This window comes from Choloepus didactylus, chromosome 8 (assembly GCF_015220235.1).
Source record: "Choloepus didactylus isolate mChoDid1 chromosome 8, mChoDid1.pri, whole genome shotgun sequence".
Classification (NCBI taxonomy): domain Eukaryota; kingdom Metazoa; phylum Chordata; class Mammalia; order Pilosa; family Megalonychidae; genus Choloepus; species Choloepus didactylus.
The window spans coordinates 10473212-10492342 of NC_051314.1; the positions used below are offsets into that span (position 1 = coordinate 10473212).

Here is a 19131-nt window from a genome sequence, read left to right on the forward strand (position 1 = left end):
ACCCCGACAGCAGTGATACTCCAGGAGGGGGGGGGTGCCAGAGGGGGTGTGGGGCTGTGGGTGAGGAGTGAGGGGGCCCCTGACTCATCCAGGCCCTGGGCTGGTGGCAAAGAACCTCTGACTCTGCAAAGTCAGCTGCATCCAAGTCCCGGGGGGAAGACGTCCCAGCCCCACCGCCCCACGCAGCAGCTCAGGGACGCCAGGTCCCGCTGTGCGCGTCTCGTCTTCCTGAAGGTGCTGACGCAAAGGCCGCCAGACACGGGGAGGACAGAAAGGAAAAGCAGCGGCCAGGGAGGGGAGCCAAGACTGGGTCTGGGCTCCCTGCCAGGCAGGAACGCTGTAGAGAAAATGCTTTCCCGAAGTGGGGTGCAAAAAAGCTGAAAACGCTTTCCTCTCCCCCTAGCAGGGGTGGGGGTCTCCCAGAGAGGAGGCTGCTGGGTGGGTGGAATGTGGGGTGTCCCAGAGCCCTTGGGGCTGCTGCCAGCTGCTGTGACCTGCTGGAAAAATCATGCACAGTCATCCAGAGGTCTGGCCTTTTCCCTCCCTCTTTTTCTATCTCAACGGAGTATGGACCATGGGTGGCATCAGTCAGGACGTCCCTTGGAGGTTTCTGGTCCCAGAAGATCCCGGCATCTCTTCAGTGTGGCAGGGCATTTTGCACAGACAGATTTGCAAGTCCAATGACGGCAGGATCTCACTAACTTCCAAGTGGACAGTCTTCCGGAGAACTTTTTCATAAAAGACTCAGGGTTCCGGAAACCAGCCAAAGGCTGCTGAACTCAGGGTGGCTGAAAATCTGTGCCCTGTGAAATAGAAAACAGAAAAAATTGATATTTGCTGCAATACCAGGAATTTGGGGTAAGGGGTGGGGGTGGGGGTTTCTTCTTGGACTGCTGAGTCTGGAGAGAGGAGGAGGTTGGCAGAGGAGGGTGGCCCCCCCAGTCAGGTTCCGGGGCCCTCCCGGGAGGCTGCCTCAGCCAGCCCTCTTTTGTCTTCTAGAATCTTCCTACCGGCTTCCATGACAGGTTGGGACTCTGGGCTCGTGTCCCCTCATGCTGGGTTCACACTGGATTGCAACCTAGATGTGTGGGTGTTAGGCTCTGCCCTGGATGGGGAGCTCCCAGGGAGGTTTGCTGAATGAATGAATGAGTGAGCCACACTCCCTCAGGGATCATTGGAGGGGATCCTGCTCTCCTGTAAGACTGGAAGCACCGACCCAGGTTCTTGGCTGGCTCTGGATCTCAGGCCTTCTGACGGTTGCCCCTGGGTCTCCACAGCTGGCCCAGGACCCTCTGCAGGTAAGGGGAGGGGCCTAGTCACAGTGCGAAAGAGGAAGGGTCACTGACCAGGGCAGAAAGGAGAGGGGAGGACAGGAGACCAGGAGAGGAGGGATGAGGTGGCTTAGGGGAGAGTCCCGGGCAGAAGCCCCCTCGGCTGCCTGGCCCCCACACCGCACGTCTGGAATCCTGACAGCGGCCAGGCCAGCTCAGCTCCAAGACCTGCCTCCACCCTGACAAGTTGGGGTGGGGGGCCTGGAAGGCCTCCCCTTCCCATCCTTTCCCTTCCTCATCACCTCCCACCAAGCCCCACCTGCCCCGCTCTGCTGCCTCTCCCTGGGCCTGTCGCCCTGCAGACCCCCCATCCATAACCAGCACCTCTGTCTTCTTTGCTGGACCCTCCCTGTTCTCTGTGAATCCCCCACCCCTCCCCCGCCAAGAGACCTTCACCAGTGAGAGCCTCTGTGGAGATTTAAGTTAGAGCAGCACCTTTCAATTAGCATCTTATTCAATTAGCACCTGTTACTTCAACTGCTCTGCACCAGACCCTTGAACTGGGGGGTGTTTCACCCCCATTGTACAGAGAAGGAAGCGGGCCCTGGGAGGCTGAGCAACTTACAATCTGGGGAGGCAAGCTTGGGATGCAAACCGAGGTGAGCGTTTCTAGATTCCCTCCTCCTCTCCGGCACGGCACTGGGGAGGGAGGGGGAGGGCAGGAGGGGCAGGATGGGAGGGAGGGAGGCGAGCAGGGGGGAGACCTCCGTGAAGGGCCCTCCCTGTGGGAGCCTGCCTTGGGAGGTGTTTGAGGAGCAGCTTCTCCAATGAGAGAACCAAGTCTTATTAAAACAGTTTCTCTGACCCCCCGCAACCTCGTGAGTCAGGATCTCTGAGGCTGCTGCCCCGCCCCCCCCACCTCTGTCCCTAGAGCCAGGTGAGGTGACAATGCATGGATTAGCCTTGGGAGAGCCTCTTTCCTTGATTGGCTGAAGGGAAGAGGAACCCTGCCTGGAAAGTCACTAGTTGTGGCTTTCAGGGCAACGGGACTGGCCAGGCTTCAGCCCCAGGGTCTCTGAAGTGTTCCAAGCGGAAGTGGCCTGTGGGAAGGAGGCTCCCGTGGGGGCCATGCCTGGGCCCCTGGCCATGACAGGCGGCTTCTCCGACCTGGGTGCGGCCCCCAGCTCCCTCCCCGCTGCCCAGAGACCCTGCAGCCTGGGCTCACTGTACCAGTTCCTGACCCCACTCTCCTGCCGCGAGCCAGGGCAGTGGGGCCCCAGAACAGCTGGGACAGGGTCCATGCCTGGGAGTTAGACAGATGTACGCCCAGAGGGTATGGACAGAGCAGAAAAAGCGTTAGGGGAGCGTGCCTGGGTAGCCTCAGCCTTACGCACATCCTCCTGGCCCACTCGCTCTGCTGTGCCAGGCCCCTCTCGGCCACACGTCCTGCCTGCCCCACCCCCACCCTCCCTCACCTGTCATGTGGCTGCTCAAGCCCTGACCTTGCAGGTGGCAGCCCTGGGGCTGGTCATGGCCCCCAGGGGTTGGGGGAAGAGGTGGAGAGGAAGGGTCCCAGCTGGGAACGTTTCCGTGGCCGCCACGAGGTGGCGCCATCGGCCCAGGACGGGGGTGGCCTCCGGCTCCGGCTGGGACCCCAGGCCTCCAGTCATCAGCCCCCAGTTCCGTGCTCCTCTTCCTCCAGGGAACGTTCCAGCTCTTCAGGACCGTTTTCAGGGTGGCAGGGACACGGCAGGGGGCAGGGTCCCTCGGTCCCTGCTGCTGCCTCCCCTTGCCCCAGTGGGTCGCAGCGGGAGCCTTGTCTAACTCTGGGCATATGCCCAGGTGAGCCGCCGACTCCCCTGGCGTCGGTGAGCAGGACGTTTGCCCTTTTTCCTCCATCCCTAAATCTGTAAAGTGAGGGCTACAGTTCAGTCCTGTTTGAAGAACCCATTCAATGGCAGGATGGCATTGCGGTCCAAGTAGAGTCGCGGGAGTACAAATGCTTCTTCTATGGTTGACACCTGTGTGACCTTGGCCAGTGTCACAAGCCCCTCAGACCTCAGCTCCTTGTCTGTAAAATGGGCCCCGATCACATCTGCCCAGGCAAGGCTCTGGGAGGACCAGAGTTGTCAGCACACAAGCAACCTTTACAGCAGCCCCGGGACAAAGGCAGTGCTGGAGAAACAGCAAAACACGCAGGACAGCTGGAGCCGAGAGGGAGCACCGCCCTCAGCCAGCCGTCCTCCCAGCCCAGCAGGAATCCCACAGCAGCGGCTGCAGGACGATGTCCTCGGGGGGCCTGCCCACCTCCAGGGACAGAGTGCGCCCTCCCTCCCGAGAAAGGAGGCCGGTCCACTGTGGTCAGCTCAGCCCCGTGTGACAAAGGTCTCCTTCGACCGAGCCCCAGCCCAGTTCCCAGCCTCATCTCCATGCCAGCGAGGGGCCAGGCGGTCAGGCCCGTGCCCAGGGCTGCTCCTTGGTGCACATGGGGACCCCGGGGGAAAGCCGACTGGGAGGGGGGAGCTGCCCTCTAACCCACCCTTTCCAAGGCAGAGAAGCTCAAGGGAGAGGATGGGTGATCTTGGTCCCCAGCCAGCATGAGGTTTTTTGCAGTTCTCCTCTGTCCGGCCGGCTCCTCTTGCTGCTGGAGCCTGGGGGAGGGAGGAAGTGAGTTCCCACCGCTGGGGATGGGAGGCCAGTGACCTCTTCTCAGGGCACTTCTGCTTCCTGCACAGCCGCCGTGGCGCTGCTTCAAGAGGAAGCACAGAGAAGCCCCAGCAGCTTGTGGGCCTAACGGCTGGCACACTTGGAAATCCTGTCTGTGGGATCTGTTTTCCTTCCTAGAGGAGGGTGCTTCGAGGACAGAGCTATGTACACCCACTGCCTGGCACACTGTAGGTGCCTAATAAGTGTTCATGGGACTAAAGTGAACATGGAGGCCAAGAGCTGTGGTTGGGCTTAGAAAGGTTTAATGTTCGTGTGGAGGCGACGCCTGGGGCCAGCAGGGGATGTTCGTGCTCCCCGTCTCCCCATACCACTTGCTGGCCACATGCCTCCTCCTTTAGGGCTGTCGCCTCTTCCATGAAGCCCTCCTGGGCTCTGCTTCTTCCACCCACCCCAGGAGTTCCCTTCTCCCACTGCCTTCCTTCTTGCTCTCTACACACCCTGCCGGCAAGACGGCTGGAGCTTAGCTGGGCACAGAGGCTGGGGCCACCCTCGGATGCACTTCCCCTTGACACACTTCTTACCTGGGACAACTTGGGCGACTGGCTGTAACTTCTCTGTGCCTCAGTTTTCTGATGTGTAAAAAGGAAGTGATCATAGTACCTACCTCGTAGGGTTGTAGTGAGGGTTAAATTGGTTAGGAGATTAAAAGAACCTGTGTCTGCCATTAAGCAACTGCTCTGAAGCGCCAGCTGTGTTATTACTGCATTGTGCTGGGATTGTCACTGTCCCCCACTGGACATGGGTTCCTTGAAACTGGGGTCTTTTGTCTCTGACTGCTTATGCTGAGGTCAGTGCCCAGCCCAGAGCAGGCAGTTGACAAAGTTTGAATGGGTGGATGGAATGGATATGATGGGTGGGTGGATGAATAAATGGATGATCAATGGATGGGTGGGTAGGTGATGCATGGATGGATAGATGGATGATCTTGAGTGGGTGGATGGATGGATCAATGGATGGATGATGGATGGATAGGGGGATGGGTAGTGGATGGATGGGTGGATGGATGGTAGATGGACGGGAAGATGGATGGTGGATGGATGGGAGAATGGATGGTGGATGGATGGGTGGATGGATGGTAGGTGGATGGTGGTTGGATGGTGGATGGATGGTGGATGGATGGTGGATGGATGGTGGATGGATGGATCAATGGATGGATGGATGGGTGGGTGGATGAATGGGTGGGTGGGTGACTGGAAGCAAGTAAGTGGCTGAAATGTGCTATTCTCCAGTGACTTCACCTGTAAACTTGGCTGTGGAGGCCTGGCCCAAAGGCCATGAAGCCTGGAGCTGCCCACTGGAGGTGCTGCCAGAGCCCTGGTTTTCTGTGCTCCTCTGGACTTTGGGGCCTTTTGTCCACTTTGTTTGCATCTCCTGGGGAGGGCACAAGAGAGGAAAAGTGGGTAATGTCCAAACCTGGCAAGCTGGCCAGGCAAAAGCCTTGCTGGAGAGGAGATTGAAAGTTTTGATGAAATGAGGTTTGCAAATACGCTGTGGTTTCATCTCCGTCATGCTGGTTCTCGAGGCTGAGCACAGCCAGGCTGGGGGCCCTGCCAGTACATCATGGGCCTGCCGGGCTCTCTCCCAAGATCACAGGGGAGAGAGAGACACATAAGATGAGTCAGAGGCCACCAGCATGCAAAGGGGGGACCAGGCACAGAGGCGGCCAAGCTCCCCGGGGGCCCTGGTGGGCAGAATGGGAGCAGGGGGTGCTGTGGGATGGGCCGAGGGTTTCTGCCCATCTGAGAGCAGAGTGGAGCCAGCATGGCCTGGCAGGGCCGAGGGCTGGCCCCGGGGCGGGAGAGGAGGCAGAGCTGGTGTCAGGGAGCAGAGTTCCGTGTTCCGGGCAGCCTGGCAGCTCTGCATGTCCCAACACCGAGTCGTACGGGACTCAGAGAGGCGCGGACAGATGCCTTTCAGATGCTCCCTGCGGGTATTAATATGGCGTGTATCACCACAGCAGCAAGGTGCTCAGACAACCCGCTCCCCCAAGGATCTCGGAAACAGCGTGAAGCAGATTATCCGTGTCTCACTGTGACACGTGCCATCATGCATCACGATGATGGATCAACAGTCAATACCACCAGGGCCCCCCGATGCCGGCAGGCGCCGTCTTCCCCTCATTCATCTTCCTCACCCGGTGGGCAGCCCTGCTCCAGGAGCCGTGTTCCCAGCGCTCCAGGGGCTGGTGGGAAACATTGTTCAGTTTTCATGGCTCCCGGTCCAAGCGGCCATGGGGAAAGCATTTGGGGCAAAGGGCCGGAATGGGATACTGCCTGCCATTGCTGGGGTGCTGCAGCTGGGGCACCCAGATGCACTGAGCAGGCGGCAGGGGGTGGGGAGAGAGGCTCAGACATCAGCCGGCCTAGTTTGAGCTGTGGCCTTGCCCAACTGCCCCTGGATCTTGGGCAAGTTGCTTTGCCCCTTAGGGATGTTTTTTTCTCCTTTGCAAACTTGGGATAATAATATGTCTCAAGAGTTGATGATCATTGATGGAGAAATGGATGAAGGGAGTTTGGCATGTGTTCAAGCTCAGCCAACCCCCACTCCACCCCCACCGCTTCCTCTGCGGGCTGCGGGCCTCCTTCCCCTCACCCCGGCCCCCTTCCCTCGGCCACGCCAGACACGCATGCGGACACCTGTCCCCACGCCTTCCAGCCACACTCACACTCGGCCTGGCACTGGGCTCAAGGATGCCAAGGGTGCAAGCCCCCAGTCTGGTGGGGGAGAGGGGCCCGGGTGGCCGTGATCGACTACAAGCCCTAAAAGTGAGGGCAGGGGCCGGGGCGCAGAGCCAGAAGGGGAAGCAATTCACTGTGTCTCACGGTGGGTGGGAAAGCCACAAGCAGAACCAGAGCTCTAGGAGGGTGTCGCCGGGCCTCTGTGCGGGGCCCACGGTGGCCTCCCCAGGCTACGGGCAGACAGCCCATCTCTCAGCCCCAGGAGACGTTTGGTGCTCCCTGGGGCTGGGAACATGGGGGTCCTGCCCCCCACTGCGTCACACATCAGCAACCTCCCTTATCCTCCCAACCATTTCCACGTGCACCCTCTACACGCCCAAAATAGCTCCTCTTTGATGAGCACATCATCGAGGGGCTCCTAGGATAGTTTAGAGGGAAGTTTGCATGAGTGCAATCATTTTGAGCTTCAGAAGTAAGGGGCTAAACCAAGACCTGAGTTACCCGTAGAAATTCTGGGCCCTGCTTTTCCCCATCGCCCATCATGAAGGCCCTCTGGGCTGGCCATGAGCTGCACGGGGTGAAGCCCAGGGCATGGAGTGGGGGGCCAGGGCCCCCTCCCGGCTCTTTGCTGGCTGCCTGACCTGGGGAGTCCAGATCCCCCCTCCGCCGGCCCACCCAATGGGGGCTGTTCCCCTTCTTCAAGCAGAAGGTCTGGGGGTGGTTGTGAGGGGCCGAGCCAGGCCTTGAGGAAGCAGAAGGGCAGCCAGGGAGGAGCCTCAGGGGGAGGGCAAAGGGGAGCTGTCCCCTCCTGTGAACCAAAGAGGAAGGAGGGACGCGGCCCCAGCCTGCCCCTGCCAGCATGCAGCGCTGGCCTGGGTGGTGGCAGGCCCTCGGGGGCCCCCCGCGCCCTCCCACTCGGCTCCCCACCTCCTGGCTCCTCGGCCTGCTCCTGTTCCCCTGTGCCCTGCAGCTCAGAGGTAACTGTCTGTCTTCCCTCTTCCCAAGTCCCTTCTCGCCCGCGCACATCAGAGTGGCTTTCATCCAGCCGGCCCTGTTAATTCCTGGGACCGTCTCTGGGGATTTGCTGGTTGCTGTTTGAACGTTGCAGGCTTCACAGGGGAGCCTTCGGGGACCGAGCAGATGTTTAGCTAATGCCTCTCCGAGGTGGCGTTTGAAGGGACGGGGGCGTCCTCTCCCCGCCCGGCTGGGTTAACAGCCCGCGTCCCCCCACAGGCCGGCCACCAGCGCCACTCGAACAAGGTGGGTGGGCGTTCCTGCGGCCAGGGGTCAGCGGGGAGGGACGGCTCGCCGCCCACGCTCGTCTCCCATGGCTGCTGTGGTGGGAAGAGGGGGACAGGGTGGTTCTTGGCCTTGAGTGCTGACGCTGGTGCCAGCCGGGGGGGCCGGCAGCTGGCCGCTGGAGCACTGCACCTGGGGGCACAAAATCGTCGCTGTCACCAGAGGGGGCCCCAAGCAGAACAGATGCCAAGTCACTATTTTACCCTGGGAGCTCCTGGGGCCAGTGCTGCACCCCCTTTCCTGGCCCCAGGCCACCTCAGAAGCTGGGTTGCCGGATCCGAGCCAGGCCGCGGAATGGGTGGCCTTGGGGGTGGGCTCTTCCAGCCTTGGGTGTGGACACTGGAGGCCTCGTGCTCAGTCTCTCCCTGGGCGGTGCTGAGTAAGTCCTGCCGGAGTCTCTCTGTCTGTCCCTCCGTGGCCTCAGCTCCAGGCCGACTCTCTACCCTTCCTGGGGTCTGGTGCCCAGTCACTGTTGAGGTTTCCCTTTGCAAAAGGCTTGTGTGAGGCTTCCAGAAGCTGCCCTCCCCGTCATGCTTCCTCCTCTGCCTATAAATAATAGCAATTATTATTATTTCTGTGGCTTAGCATCACTGAGCCTTCTCCCTATGCCGAGGGCCTCATGTGCACACTCTCTTTCTACCCTCCCAGGACCGCCAGGACTTACCATCCTTGGAGGCACTATTTTTGGGATGGGGAAACCGAGGCCCAGGGAAGCCAAGTGGGGAAGGAGAGGCCTGATGCAGACCCTTGGCGGCCAGAGTCCCAAGCTGGAGGCTCTTGGGCAACTCCTTGCCTTTCTTTGCAGAGACCATTCTTCACAGAAAAACGTCCCACCCTGGGGAGTCAGGAGCTCACTGGCCTGGCAACTCCCACAGGCCAGGGGCGGGGGCGGGCAGGCCCTTGGCAAGCGCGGTCTCGTTCAGCCCCATGCACCTTTCCCAGCTCCCCGAGACAGGCCTGTGCCCAGCACCAGTGCACCAGAAGTGTAGCTCTTTGGTGGTAACGCATTTGAACTCTTCTTAGTTCCTTTCGACTTCGTTTCCCCCAATTCCCATCATTTCTCTCCAGGCGGTCCCCTTCCCCTGCAGCGAGCACATCCCAGTAACTGAGGGGACGAGGTTTTGCAAGGTGCTGCTGGGAGAAGCTCTTTCGTAACAAAAGCAGATTTTTTTTTCCAGTATTGCAGCAAGCATCATACAAAAGAGAAACTCTTTACTCTTTCACAAGAGGGGAAAGCACCCATTGTGAGCTCATGGAACCCCTGGGGAAGAGCAGGCAGCCCCCACATCGTTCCCTGACCCTCCCTGCGGGGGCCTGGCTTTGTCTGTGTCGTGCCATGCCCCTCCCCCTTCAGCTTTGGTGCCACCAGCTCCACCACTGCTGGCAGCCTCTATGTGGCCACAGGATGCCCTGGGAGGCATCTGTCCATGTCCTCGCTTCCGTCCAGGGTGGCTATGTCTGTGCCGCGTCCCTGAGCCACGATACAGTGTGGGGTTGAGCGTGCAGGTCAGGCCCTCTGCCTGGATTTGCATCTGAATTCTGCCACCCTGGGCAGTGACTTGACGTTGCTATCCCTCAGTCACCCCATTGGTCAAATGGGTGCCACAGTAGTGCCCACTTCGGGCACGTGTTCTGTGCTGAACGTCAGCCGCCTGCCAGCCAAGCGGGGCTAAGTGAAACGTGAGATTCGGCCTTCCAGCCAGCAACTTGCTGAGCCTGCAGGCTCTTTGGGGTCACCCCATGCTTGCAGAGCAATGCAGCCTGCCCTGAGTGGAGTCCCAGCACCCCTCTTGCCCCCAGCCCTCCTCCTTCTGTTGCGAGCTGGGACTCTGATCTCTTGAGCCCTTTGCAAACTCTCCTTTTCTCAAAGGCCCCTGCAGCTACTGATCGCCTCGTAGGCAGCTGCTCTCCCCCAAGAAGTGAATGAGTCATCTGAGCCTGCAGCTCAGCTCTCTGGGGAGCAGCCACACAGCACTGTAACCCTGCTCCACTAGGTCAGACCTGAGTTCAAGTCCTGGCCCCTTCTCCTGACTGCTGTGTGACCTTGGACAAGTTACTTAACCTTTCTGAGCACTGGTGTCTTCAACAAACCTCAGCCCCCTTTCTCTTCCTGCCTCTCTGCTGTATTTATTTCTCAAATATCCATCGGGGAGGACTGGTTCTAGGCACTGGGAGACCCAGGGGGTAGGCAAGTCACAGCCCCCACTCAGCCTGGTGGGACCCTGGGACTGCCTGGAGGCGGGAAGCTACTGCCGCAGGTTTGCTCAGGACTCAGCTGTGGCCGCTCCCTTTGTTGTCCACATGATGTTCCGGGAGCGGAGCCCTTTCCGATCTGAGGCTTCCCACCTCCCCTCCCGCGGCTCCGGCCTCCTCAGGGTCAGCCGCTGCTTTTCATCTGTGTCTAATCCTAGTAAAGGGTGTGCCAGGCCGGCGGGGGAGCGGCACCTCCCTGCTGGAGGTGGGGCAGGGGGCGAGCTGGAAAGCCGCCCGCTGGTGGGGGCAGCAGGCTGGGATGGGGAGGAGGACAGAGAGGGGGCGCGGCAGGCCCAGCACGAGCCAAGGCAGGGGAGGGGGCTGGGAAGTTCCCTTTGACTCAGCAGAGTGGGGGGATCTGAGGCTTGCTCTTTCCTCTGCTGGTAGATCATAACGTCAGCCAGGTGGGGGTCCAGACAGCGTCCCAGCAGTCATGTTGGCATTGCTTTCTCTCTTTGGATTGTGAAATACAGGGCACATGCAGAAAGGCGCAGCACAGTATAATAAACATTGTCAAACAAATCATGCGTGACCAGGTCAAGAAAGAGAACACAGCCGGTGCCCCCGGGCCCCTCCGCCTCCCCCAAAGCGCCCTCCCCCAGGGGTACTGCCAGCCTGATTCCTGGGGAGATCCCCTTCTTGCATTTCTTTGTGGTCATCTCACTTATTAGGCATCCCTAAGTGACGTGGACAAGTTTGTCTGCTTTGGAAATTGTGTAATTGGGATGATACTGTTTGCATTTGTTGGTGACCTGCTTCTTTCACTCAATATTATGTTATTTAAGATGTGTCCAGTTGGCAGTTGGCTGTGGTTTGCCTGTTTCCAGGGATCGCAGATGCAGCCCACCACCTGCTTTTATGTGGCCCGTGAGCTAAGGATGGCTTTTACGTTTTCAAATGGTCGGGAAAAAATCAAAAGATTTCGTGACACATGAAAATTATACAAAATTCAGATTTCGGTGCCCATAAACAAAGTTTTATTGGCACACGGCCATGGTTTGGGGTTCACATATTGTCTGTGGCTGCTTTCGCGCTGCGACAGCAGACTCTCGTAGTTGCCGCAGCGATCGTATGGTCCGCAGAGCCCAAAATATTTACTGTTTGGTCCCCTCCAGAAGGTGTGTGCCAGCCCTGCTGTGGAGCCGGCCGCGGATTGGATGTGCAGCGTCTTTGCTCGGGATACACATGTCAGGGGCTTCCGGGTTGAAGCTGTGAACGCTCGTGGGCGACCGTGAGCTTCCAGGGGGCAGGGACTGGGGGGCTCCCGGCTGGTGCCTGACCCCTTGCTGCATGGAGTCATCCCACCAGGCCCTCGGCCACACTTCCCACCCTGGCTGCTGCCCCCCACCCTCCACCCCACTCTGAGCCCTGCAGCCCCCGGAGCAGCCGGCCGGGCTCCTGCCTCCGAGCCTCCACGCCTGCTGCCCCCTGGCCCGATGGTGTCCTCTCATTTTCCCACCTGGGAACATCAGGTCTCTCTGTCAAGTCCAACTGAAAGGCCACCTGTCCACGGGCCCCTTTCTGGCCCCTTCTCCCAGCCCCTGACAGAGCCGATTGCCCCCCACTCCCACCCCACCGAGGGGGTGCACCTGTGAACCTGAGTGCACAGCAGCTCGGAGCTGTGCAGAGCCTGGCTCACCTGGGGAAAGGTAAGGGTGGGGGCAGAGCCAGGGAGCAGGCACCCCACCCTGAGGGGCGGGCTGTGTGGGAAAAGCCAGGGACAGGGCAAGGAGGAAGATAGGGGCTGGGGAGTCAGGGAGGAGGTCCAAGAAGGGGGAGGGGTCTGCAGGGTCAAGGCCAGAAACAGCAGGAGCGAAGGGGGTCTTCGCTGACTTGCACGGGGAGGCAGGACAGGAGGGAAGGAGGGGTCTGGCGGATTAGGGGAGGGAGGGGAGGGAGGGGGTGGGGGCAGGAACTGACTGCGCCCTGAGGTGGCGGGATCTTTGGGGAGGTAGAGGTTTAAGAGACGTCAGGATAAAAGTGATCTGGGGAAGTCACCCGCAGGAAGGAGTCTTTGACAGCCAGAAGCATTTACATTTACATTTTAAAAGGCGACGGGAAAGGGAGAGATGAATCCCTCGGAATGAATCGCTAAGATGAGGGTTTTGGGCATCTGAGGAAGACAGGTTGGAGCTCTACAGTGTTTCTTTCACCATCTTCCTAAAACGCAAACCTGACCACGTCACTTTCCAATTTAAAAGCCTGTAGAGGCTTCACTGAGTTTCCAGGACTACCCCTGCCCTCGACCCCCACCCCTGTGCCCACTTCTGGGGTGTCCCCTTGCCCCGGCTCCCCCATCTATGAACCCCACCTGTCAACTCCACCCCAGCTCCTGAGCCCCCCAACTCCGTGCCCTGTTTCAGGCCTCCCAGCAACTTTCTTGTGCTCAGAAGCCCCTCTCCACGCCCCCCACTTCACCCCACCACCTCCTCCTCCAAAGTTCAGCTCCGTGAAGAGACAGGAGGGAAAGATCGAAAAGCGTTCCCACCTGCGATCTCAGGGCGGCAGAATTGCAGACAAGGTCAACTTTCTTTTTGATTCTTCTCTCCGGTTTCTGGAATTTCTACAATGTTTCACTTTTATAATGGTGGGGGATTGGTGGCACCTGATGAATTATAATTTAAAAAACAAAGCGCCCAGCAACCTTGTAGTCCAACCATCACTCTCCAGATGCCCCTGCTCCCACCCGCCCCCCCAGGCTGGGCCTGGCCCCCCTCTGGACTTCTGCAGCCCCAGAGGCTCCCCCTCACCCCACTTTTCAGCTCCAGCCATCAGCTAGCTCCCTTGCTGGTGACAGGCCCTGGCACTCCATGACGGGAACTCGCTTTGGGTGGGCACAGACTCGTTTGGGTGGGACCTGTTCCCCCGGCTCCATTTCGCCCTTGAGAGACAGAAAGCTGAAGCCCCATCACCGCCCTCTACCCCACCCCGACTCCCTCTTTGAGAGCACGGGTGCATTTAAGCGGAGGAAGCGAGTGTCCTTCTGACCTAGGCCGTTTCCTCGAAGGAGCTCTGAAGTTTGAGCAATAGGCTGAAAGGGAGGTGACTGCTATAAAAATGCCAGTGGACACTTGTGCGGCTGATCCTTTTCCACATCCCTGCGTCCGACGTGGGCCCCGCGCAGCTGCTGTGGCCTGCATGGCATCTGGAGGAGCGAGACCGGGCGAGGGCAGGCGGTGGAGACAGCCCAGAGGCCGGCACGTCCTCCTGCATCTCTGTAATCGGAGGCGTTGAAAGATGTGACAGCCGGTTGCATGGCACACGCAGATCCGAGGGCTCCGGGGCTAACCTCCGCCAACACCCTGTCCGCTCAGAGGTGCCTCCCCAGCCAGCTCCCGCTTCCCCCTTCACCAGCCACTCGGCCAGGTGCCATCGCGGCTGCAGCCGCGTCCTGAAGGCCTCACCTGGGCTTCGCACTCAGGGCACGGCCTGGAACTCAGGGGTGAAACCAGCAGCCCCGATCTGTGTCTTCCCAGCAGCCCTTCGGATGGACCATGAGAAAAAAAAATAAAAGGCACAGCCCTGAGACGCCAGAATTAAATTGGAGGGCAAAACACCTCGCCTAAAATGAAGAGCGTGGGAACTGCTTTCCTCTGTAGCTGGGGAGTCAGAGAGCTTTCCTTTCAAATCGACCTGAGGTTGAAGGGATGCTTTGATCCATCCGGGCTCCTCCACCCTGGAAGAGATTGCGGGGGACCAGGGGGGGAGCTGCCGCCAAGGCCACAGCCCAGCAGGGGGTGGGAGGAGCTGGGAGGAGGCCAGGGCAGCTGGAGGGAGCTGGGGAGGGAGGGGAAGAGATGAGGCTGCCAGATCCTGGGGGCTGCGGAGGTCATGCTGAAGGAAAGTCCTTGGAGCGTTTTAAGCAAGAGTACACCATATGTGTTCAAAATGTGCGTTTCTTTTCCTGGAGAGTGTCCGCTGCAGCAGTGAGAGAGGGATGCCGGCTGACCCTCTTTGGACACGTCACTCATCTGTAGAGGGCCCAGGGGACCCAGACTCCTGCTCTGGGAGCCATGGGCTCTGCTGGAGCTGGAGCGACAAGTGCCATCGACCCCTGGCCCTGCGTCTTCCCGGATACCTCTGCCTATTGGATGGTCCAAACTTAGGAAATGCCTCCGAATTGGGGGCTCCCTTTAAGAGAATGTTGTTCTTTCATTTGAGAAATCTTTCTTGGGCTTGCTTGAGGTTTTAAAGCTGTAGAATGACGGTTAGAGTGTGGCGTTAAAGAGCTCCAAGGGACCCGGCTTAAAATCCCATCTCCACCACGTCCCTGCTGTGCTGCCCGGGAAAGCCTCTTTGCCTCTCTGAGCCTCGGTTTCCTCATCTGTAAAAGGAGAGCGTGTCCCCTGGGCGTTGGCTCTTATTGTTACGTGGCGATGGCTGAGTCTCTGTGAAGCCAGCAGGAGTGGCTCAGGGATGAGGGGAGTGAGTCGTGGAGAGGGGACGGTGACCCCTCAGCCCAGGGAACCAAGGGACCTGGGTGGGGGCCATTGCGAACCGCAGGGACAGCAGGTGCGAAGGCCCAAGCACCTGGCCAGCCGCGCGTCTGTGGAGAAGTGAGTAAGGAGGGCCAGAGGGCGGCTGAACCAGGCCATGCCAGGCCGGGAGGTCACAGGCTGCACCCCCCAGCCAGGGACCTTAATTTTTTTTCAGTGGAGCCCAAGGTTACAAGAGGCTGATGGCAGCGTGACCCTGTGTGAACCCGGTTGTAGGAATAAAACTGCAGCCAGGAGGTTGGCAGACAGGGCCTCCTCAGCAAGCCTGAGATGCAACACGTTCCATTTTTTTAATTGCTTGTCTCAACTGTAAATTGATTTCAGACTCCCTCCTGGGTGTCCTCCAGCAGGGAGAGCAGGAGCAGGGTGGCGCCTGGGGCTCACTCAGGGATGGGTGGGGCGATCGACCCCAGTGCTGAGGGGAGGTGGGATTCCAGAGGTGTCGGGGAGGGGAGCAGTGTGTGGGGCAGGGGGTCCCATCCTCAGTGTCAGGCTGAGGAGAGTTGTGGGGGTGGGAGGTGAGTGGGGAGAGGACAAGAGGTGCCTGCGTTGGAGGGGCCACCTGCCCTGCCCCCCCCCATCTGGAGTGGACCCCCCACTCTCAGATCAAGGCCCCACAGTAGGGATGCCAACTCGGTGGGGGGAGGTGCTGGGGTGAAGGAGACCAGTGGGGCCGGGCACCCCCACTCACTGGGTCAGGCTCACCCTCACCCCCAGGAACTCAGCGTGGGGGTCCCTGGGCCCAGGGGCGTGGGAAGGGGCCCCACCCAGCTCTCGAGCGGCAGAATCAGGTGCCAGCAGGGGGTAGACAGTCTTTCCCAATAAGGGAGATGGAAGCAAATGGGATGGGGGGCAGAGGGGGGCTCTGGGGAGGTGGGCTCCCCGCACCCCCCACTCAGAGCCCCTGCACACACCACACTCCGAGTTGGGGAAGCCTTGAGCTGGCAATGAGTCTGCACCCAGGGCATTCCCCATACCCCAGTGACCAGGCAAGGACAGGACCCGAGGGGGTGAACAGGACTTGAGTCAGGAAAGGTGGGGGGCTGGCCCATAGGGGTCTTGTCATGCCTTGAAGCCACCAGGGTGGGTGTGCCCTGGGCTGGGGGTCTGTCACCCACCCTGGCAGAGGGGACAGGCTGGCATCTGTCTTTCACACTCACAGGAGGACTCACGCCTTTCCTGGATCCCTCTTGCCCCCCGGGTGGACGTGCTGTGTCCCTGGTCCTATCGAACTCCACAGAGACCCTGTAAGTGGGCAGCAGGGCAGACCCCAAGTCTCAGAGAAGCCTTTGAGTGGGGGTGATGGGGACCAGGATCAGATCCTGGGCCTGTTGCCCCAACACTGGACTTTTCCTCGGATTCTGGCCTCAGGCTTCCTCTCAGCCCCTGGAGCTGCCGTATGCTGGGCAGGGAGGGATGGGGGCTGCCCCCCACCGAGAGCGCCGTCCCCTGCAGGGTGGAGCAGGGCTGGGCTAAGCGGGGGTCATCTGTGCTGCCCAATCGGGAACCGTCTGTGAGGGCAGGGGCGTGGGGCGGGAGGGGACGGGGAGGATTCAGAGTTCCAGAAACTGCCAAGCTCTCAGGCACGTGGTCCCCCAGGCACCTTGTGTCCGCGGTTTCCTGATTAATCCTGCCCCTGTGGCCTCACCCATCAGGGGTGCCCCTGCCCTCCCTGCTCCGAGCCAGGCCCAGGATCTAGAAAAACTCCCCCCTGTATCCGACCTGCCTGCCTGGGTCCCCACTCCGTACCTCCTCGCCGGCCAGCCCGATGCTGCCTGGGGCCCTGGGAGCCTCTTTGGCGCGGTCGCCGCGGAGCCCTCGGCAGCCACTCCAGGCCTAGCTCCTGGTGGCCTCCTGTAACCGCGCGAATTTCCTTCTGGAAATGCTTCCCCCCTGGTGCCCCAGCGTCCGCTCCCGGCTGAACCCACACGGGGGACCCACAGGACCCCGGAGAATATCTGAAAAGCAGCAGCGTGTGGTTCTGGGGCCCTTGTGACCCCTTGGCGTGGGAGATTTCTCCACCACTCAAGGAAAGCTCGGGCAGGGCCAGGCTGCTCTCGGCCTGTGACAAATCTAAGGCCTGTGGTCAGTTAAGTCACAAAAGAGTCCTGGTTCTGTTGTTCAGATCTCCGGTCCCCTGCTGTGAGCCGCCAGACTCCAAACTCAACGAACACCAAACTCATTCCCAGCTCCATCCGGGCCGGGGGTAGTGGGAGGGAGAGTGGGAGGGTGCGGTCGCAGTTGATTCGTCTGGGGGGGGGGGGTGGCGGCCGGTTGCTAAATCCTAGGCTCTCAGGATTGCTCGGAGGGTACCGGCGACGGGGGCTCTTTCCCGGAGGCGAGGGCGAGGCGGGGGACTTGGCCAGGTCCCCGGCGGAGGCGTGCAAAGGTGTGGAGGGCGGCGAGAAAGGAACAGGCGGGACACGGTTCTTTTAGGGTGAAGAAACCAAGAGAGAGAGCGTTTATTAGGGGAGAGTACAAGCTTATATTGGGCGTTTAGAGGGCGGGGTAGCTGTAGAGGTTAAAGGCTTGGATTGGTTCTGAGAGGGCGCGGAGGTTGATTGAAAAGGGGCGAGAGTTGCTCCGGTAACGGTGTCTGGCAACAATGTATGCTCACTGGTGGTGATGGGAGTTGCACTGGCAACGGGGAGTGTCCGGGCAAGATAAGGGGGTGGGGAAAAGGCGGTTCCCTCCGGCAAGCCTCCCCTAACACTGGTATTTTGGGTGAGGAAATGGGGCCTGCCTCCGGCCTCACTTTCCCAGGCCCGGGGGGCTGTGAAGGGCGCTGTTCACCCGTACCCACTACCCTCCCCAGGGGTGGCCGATCCCCTGGCCCAGGCCCGCCAAGTCGAAGCACGTAATCAGTGTCCCGCAGGAGGGGGTGCACGAGGTTCCCTTCTCTCATTCCCCCTCGGATCCCCTGTCAGATCGGGGCTGGGCGGGGGCTTGAGCCTCTCAGGGTGGCCTCCCTTGGAGCAATTCAGGGGTCCCTCAGGGCCCCAAACTCGAGGCATACATGCCCATGGGCTCCTGGGGCCTCCCTCCTCCCTCCCCAGCCTCGGGAACCTGGAAGTCCACCCCAGTCCTCCTCCTGGGGCCGTTTGCCCTCAAGGAAGCCCCCTGAGCAGAAACCATGACACCCTCTGGCCGGCTCCCTCTGCTTGCCCCCAGGCTGACCGCCTCCTTTGGCTGAACAAGGGACAAAGCCTGATGTGGCCCAGCCGGTCATGAGCTGCTCTGCCCTGCTCAGGGGACACACCCCAGGCTCTGAGAGGGTCCCACTGAACCCCGCTAGGCGGAGGTGGGAAACACCCCCAGGGCAGATGAGGCAACCCTGCAGCTCTCTCCCAGCCCCCTCTTCACCCACAGTCTCCAACCCCCTGACCTCTGTGTGACTTTGGGGCCCTCCACCCACGTGTTGGTCTTCGCCTTTGAAAATCTGCACCTTCTCCCTCGGTCTGACACCCCTGTCTTTGGCATCTGATGTCTCTCAGGTCTTGGAGCCCCATGAACCCTCCCTAGTGTAAATCCTTCACGCTAGGCCCGTGCTTGCACTCTGACTGCTGTTTCCCGCCCTGTGCCGGCCTTTCCTTCCCCTGCACAGGTCAGACAAGCCTGGGTGTGAACCCCAACTCCACCACTTTTTTTGTGGGGCTTTTTGCCTGCACAGTGGGGTTGCAATGGCTGCCCCACAGGCTCCACATGGTGTTTAATTGCCATAAGGCAGGTGTGGGGCCAGCCAGAGGCTTTTCTATACTTTGCTTCCCATCCACCCTTGGGCCCTTTCTAGCCCTACCCTATGTGCCCTTGTTGACTGACCTTCAGAAGGGGCTCCCCCCAGGCCCCCAGCTCACCCCCACCATGGCTGGCCCTCCCGTACCTCCCCAGGCTCCTCTCCACCCAACTCCCAGGCCCCCTCTGCCCACATCAGCTTCCCCTTAGACTGGGAATGTTGCCCAGGAAGGGACCCCTCCAGGCCTTGGAAGAGGCCTGTGACCCAACTGGTGCCCCCTTAAATGTTTGTTGAATATGCAAATAAATGATAGCTGAAAATAATCTGCATTTAGAAATTGCTATGAACCCATCTGCAGTGGTTACATGGGGACAGGTGCAGTCAGCAGCCAGGTGAGGCATCAGGCACTGGAGCTCCCCAAACTCACTCCAAAAGGGGCCTCTTGGAGCCACAGGTCCAGGATAGGGGTTGTGGCTGCTATAGTCCATGCTCTGGGGTGCTGACACCCCAATAAAAGGAAGGGGGCTGTGGCAGCAACTAGCCACATCATCTGCCCAGACCCCAAACGCCTTGGCTGCGAGGGCAGGCCTCCCGCCCTCCTCGCTTGGGGCCTGGTGGCTCCAGGTTGGCTGTCATCGTTGATTGAGCTGCTCGGCCAATGCCTCCTGGCTTCC

The 19131-nt window shown here is 60.1% G+C and overlaps 1 protein-coding gene across 2 annotated transcripts in view; it reads left to right on the forward strand.

Moving 5' to 3' along the window:
- Positions 1 to 7507: 7507 nt before the first annotated feature.
- Positions 7508 to 19131, forward strand: part of NFAM1 (NFAT activating protein with ITAM motif 1) — a 30744-nt gene continuing 19120 nt past the window's right edge. For both annotated transcript variants that reach the window (XM_037846728.1, XM_037846729.1), the window contains exon 1: positions 7508 to 7653. In XM_037846728.1, coding sequence (XP_037702656.1) covers positions 7536 to 7653 — 118 coding nt within the window. In that variant the 5' untranslated portion in view covers positions 7508 to 7535. The remainder of the gene's footprint in view (positions 7654 to 19131) is intronic.